The 5,000-nt window shown below is 36.3% G+C and overlaps 2 protein-coding genes across 2 annotated transcripts in view; one reads left to right on the plus strand and one right to left on the minus strand.

The window, feature by feature from the left end:
- The window catches only part of LOC138867611 (uncharacterized), a 12,944-nt gene extending 10,113 nt beyond the window's left edge, over nt 1-2,831 (plus strand). Inside the window, exons 4-5 of the mRNA XM_070143980.1 lie at nt 757-954; nt 1,586-2,831. Coding sequence (XP_070000081.1) covers nt 757-954; nt 1,586-2,059 — 672 coding nt within the window. The 3' untranslated portion in view covers nt 2,060-2,831. The remainder of the gene's footprint in view (nt 1-756; nt 955-1,585) is intronic.
- Amacr (Alpha-methylacyl-CoA racemase) overlaps nt 1-5,000 on the minus strand; it is a 408,326-nt gene that overhangs the window by 158,702 nt on the left and 244,624 nt on the right. The gene's annotated exons all lie outside the window — the stretch shown is intronic.

The following is a 5,000-nucleotide window of genomic DNA, read 5'->3' on the forward strand; positions in this document are numbered from 1 at the left end:
CTTATAGGAGGTTATATGCAGGTTGGACATTCTTTATTTTTAGTGTTAGTTTACATAATCAAAGGAAAAAGTCATGTCTTTGTGGTGTATTTGCTTATATAAACAAGTTATTGTACAATATTTAGCCAAAGAAGTTGTTAGAAATGTGTCGGAACATTAAAAAACAATTAGAAATGAGTAGGGACATTAAAAGACAATATGGGCTTATCAATGACATAATAAAGCCCACACTTGTATTCCTACTTTTGTACTTTATCCTCAAAGTGATTGGTAATTACATCAGTTCAGGTATTTATTTGTGAATTTTAGTTTCTAACATGTACTCGCTCTAAATCTGAGTGTGGAGATTTTGTATGAAAAGTAAAATTTTTGAGAAATCCTTGTTATTACAGTCTGGCAGTCGTTTAAGCATGACTGATGTATCTGTATGCAATATTGTTGACAGAATTGTTTCGTGAGGTTCTTACAAGATAGAGAGGATAGAGACATTATTTTTTTTCAAAATTGATTTTTGTTATATTGTATTTTTGTTATATTATTTTGTTAGATTATTTTCAGATGCTCAAGAAGGTATATAATGCAGGAAATATGTCCTCAGCTTATTGTTCTGTCCACTGGTGTTAGTGAAGTGCTTTGTAAAGTTTTATGCTAGACTGAATAATAAAGTGAGAAAGAAGTAATAAGTATCAGAACAACACAAATATTTGAGAGATAGACATATCTCCCGTTGTACTCAACTCACCAAATCTTCCTCAGGCAATGCAAGAAGTATCCATAGACTCTCGTGTCCCCAATCCTGATGACGAATTGGAAGCGAGGCTTGCACGTCTGAGAGGAGAGGAACCACGAGCTGCCCCCCCAGCAGGAGCGGTGGCTTTACCCCCCGCTGTGCATCCCTTTGGGAGATCTGATGTCCCATTTGATGATGACTTTGATGACATGAGTATGGATGAGGTATGTATGTTCCAGATGTTGAAAATTATTGATGTAAGTCATTCATTATTCATTATATTGATTATTATTGATTATTATTGAAAATTATTGATGTAATTCACTCATTTTATCAATAAATTATTCATGTACTAACTTATGATTGAGGATGTGATTGATGTATGTGTGTTTGATCCTTATTTCCTTATAGCATCTTAAAGTAATTTGCTTATCATTTGCATAAAGAGTGCAGGTGGAATGATAATATGCATGAATTCTTACTTTATAAACAATCATCCCTCCACCATTTCAGGATATAGTAGATGTATTAAATAACAACAATATGGCACAGGCTTCTCAAAATGCATAAATGGAGAGATAGGTTTGTGTGTGTGTGTGTAGGTGGGTGTGTGGGTGTGTGGGTGTGTGGGTGTGTGGGTGTGTGGGTGGGTGGGTGGGGTGTGTGTGGGTGTGATGGCGAAGGAGACTCATTTATTTGATTGTGGGAATAGTGCATATACTGCAAATTTTGGTTACAGAAATGAGTCTAGGATAGCATTTGGCTTAATGCATGGCAATACTGGGTGCAAATGTTTATTATGTTGATGTGTGTTTTTTTTTTTTTTTTGTACTCAGCAGTTAACTTTAATTCCAGGTTGAAGTACTAATGCAAGTTGCTGGGAGAGAGATGCAAGCTTCAGCTGACAGAGCCATGGGTGAGCTACAAGCAGATCCCCAGCTGGCCCAGGCTGTTGCACAGGCCACTCGGAAGAAAGAGAAGAAAGGCCGCCAGAAGAAGTCCAAAGCATCAGGCGGGGGCAAGGGGGACTCCTCTGATGACGAGCGGAGGAGCAAGAGCTATGACAGTGATATAGACATTGAGGGAGGGAAGGCTATTGATGCCATCACAGACCAGGCTGAGGTCCAGAGAATTATTGACATGTACACCAAACGTGCTCAGTTGAAGAAAGAGAGGAAGCGGAGGAAGAAGGAGGCTGCGGCTGCTGCAGGAGCCGTTGGAGGTGCCGTTGGGGGTGATGATTCTGACTCGGACATAAGCAGTGGTTCTGACTCTGATTTAACCTCTGAAAGTGAAAAATTTAGTGAGAGTGATGAACTCAGTGACTGAGTCTTATCTCTGGTGTGAACTAATTTGCATTTTGCAATGTCATATATCATCAGAGTGCTGTCATAATGATGATTTAAAGTAATATTTTGTGGTACTGTTTTTTGAAGTGGACATGTTGGGAAGCAAAGAAAATTGCTATATTTGACCATTCATGGTGATGATATATATATATTCTATATTGTTGATATGACTGTTTTAGTGGTAAGACTTTTCACTTAGAGTTGAAACCAATCACTAAAGTGACAGTTTAAAAAGGGACACAGAATAAGAGTATTATTTACTGATGATTTTCATGCACCTGCTCACACACAAGCATGCTCATACACACATGAAAATAATAACACACAGAAATATATGTATCTGCACCCTACCCAGAATCAACCAAATATGTTCAAGAGCATCTATCAGTAGCTAAGTATTTTGAAACTGAGGTATTCGCTGGTTGAACTGTTCATTGCTTCTGTAAAGACTGCTATCATATTACGTTCTATGATCTTTCTTCACTTGTTCCTTATCAGTTATCCCAGGGAACTGTGTTAACCTCCTAAGAGTAGCTTCGTAATTTGTGGCTTGTCAGTAGTGTATGGGAAGACATCACAGTTGCAACTCTATAGCTCAGACAGAATATCTGTAACACGCATACTGGTATAATAATTATCTTAATAATTCACCTGGTGTTACTCTTTTCAAATATGTATATATATTTTTTTTACAAATACTGTACTGCAGTGTCTTTGTTTTATATCAATACATGTAATTCTGTTGTGCTGTTTTCGTTGGTATTATTTTCATGACGGTCATCTTTTGTGTAATATTCTCTACAAATTATTATGTTTTACCTGAATCATCCACACTTAAGGTAATGCTTTATGGTTTTCAGGAGTGAATGAACAATAAAACCAGTGTAATTTTAAAAGTGGTCATTAAGTAAAGGATGCTATAAGTAATCATCCTTGTTTAGAAATTCTGTCAAATGTTTGGATGCACTGCTTTATGATTCATTATAATTGAGGCTAACTTGTTTCTAGCTTATCACGTGTATTTATCTTTGTTTATGAGACGACCAAAAGTTGGCCATGTAATGCAAACTATTATAAAAGGTACCAGTTACAGAAGCAAAATGAGTTAGAGAAAGAGGGCATTCTTCTAGGCAGTTTATTGAAGAAATATCAGCCCATATAGTAATGAGTTAATGACTTCAGTCTGTCCAGTTTATTATTTTTATTGGAATGAATATACACTGAATGCTGTAACTGTTTGCTGGGTGAAGTTTAAACACTAGTTCCATACAAATACACTCAAACACAAGTGCTTATACACTCATTCTTTCCTTGCTGTCTCTTACTTTTATGCATGTTAATTGATCACACAGATGTTTTAAACCAAATATCAATGGAGATGTATTGAATACCAATAATTATTTGCAATATAGTAATTATTTATTTAATCAAAACTGTTTCAGGCTGTATGCTTAAATAATAGGATTCAGCTTTGACTAAACTTAACAACAATCACATGTGATACAAGAGGTAAAAATAAATATAAGAACACAAATGTACCTGCAATCTAAACTGTGTAACATGCTTTCTTTTTCTAATAATTTAGGATCAGTGTTATTATGATTATTCATGTGTAAGCTGTTTTATAGGATTCATATGTTATATGGTATCTCTCTCTCTCTCAACATTATTGTGAGTGGGGAATGGGGCAGTAAAACCTAGTGGCTTCTTAAGAAATTTGTGTCCCCTGTGTGTGCCTTGCTTGTTATTAGTCATGATCCTTGCTTGTATGTCTTCAAACTTTGGATATCAACTTGCACATGTGGCACTAGCTACTCATGTACTTAAAAGAACCAACTAGATGTCTTTTTTCCCCCTTCAAAGGGATTCATGCATTCGTGTCATTGCTTGGGCTCCATCCATCATAAGCTTAAGCATCTACCCCTCTCTATCAGTAAAGGCACTAGTTCACAATGAAATAATAGGGTACATTTCTTGCTTGCTTTTAATCAGCTTGAATGTGTATTACTTTTCAGTCTTCAATCCTTCTTATATATCAGTATGGTTCTGAATTTTGGCTTGGTGATCACAAAAGATCTTTGAAATTTCATATTGATGTGAATGTGGTACGGCTTTTGTGTAATTGAGGTCTGCCTTGCTGCCAGCCCTTTCATCAATGATCACATCTCATTTTTCAGTTTATATCCTCCTCTGTATTTTTTATGGATTTGTATGTGTTCTAATCTAATTTAACCTGTGTTCCATTGGATGAAAGATCTTCAGTTCCTTGCCATGAAGGCTGTCATTGATCTGTTAGAGCAGGAGCTTTTGGTGGTAGTATTTCTGGTTTTAGTTCCTTGCCTGAAACATTTATCCTTGATGATTTTTTTTGTTCTTGTTTCAGAATTAGAATATTATTTTCTGTTGATACATTTTCCCTTTAAAATTTTACTCTGGACTGATGTAGCATCAGCGGGCTTCCTTTGCTTACTGTATTTAGGGGGATTATTTTGAACTTTCTTCTTCCACTTGTAACATGTTGGACTGACATCCAGGAGTTTGCTATCTATTGTTTTCACCAAAGAATTTTGAAGTTATGATACTCTAAGTATTGAGGGCTGTAAAGCCATGAAATTAGAGATTGGCAAAGATCTTGTGGAGTGCATTAGGATGGTTCCTCAAAGTAGAGTTGAAGAGTGCAATAATTTTCAGAGTACATGAAAGATTGTTAAAAAAAAACTGGGAAAGTATCTGTAGGCTCCTCTTATACTGTGGGGGGAATCCTGACCCAAAAATTTAGATTTGATTAATCCTGTGGGGTGCTTAGGAGACATTGTCTAAGGCCCAATGTAGGGGATCACCCTACTTTGGACCACAGCCCTTGCCTAAACTAATTCTGGATGTTTTTTTCTTCTACCCCTTTCCTTCACCTTCACTTCACA

The sequence above is a fragment of the Penaeus vannamei genome, chromosome 31 (genome assembly GCF_042767895.1).
Source record: "Penaeus vannamei isolate JL-2024 chromosome 31, ASM4276789v1, whole genome shotgun sequence".
Lineage (NCBI taxonomy): Eukaryota > Metazoa > Arthropoda > Malacostraca > Decapoda > Penaeidae > Penaeus > Penaeus vannamei.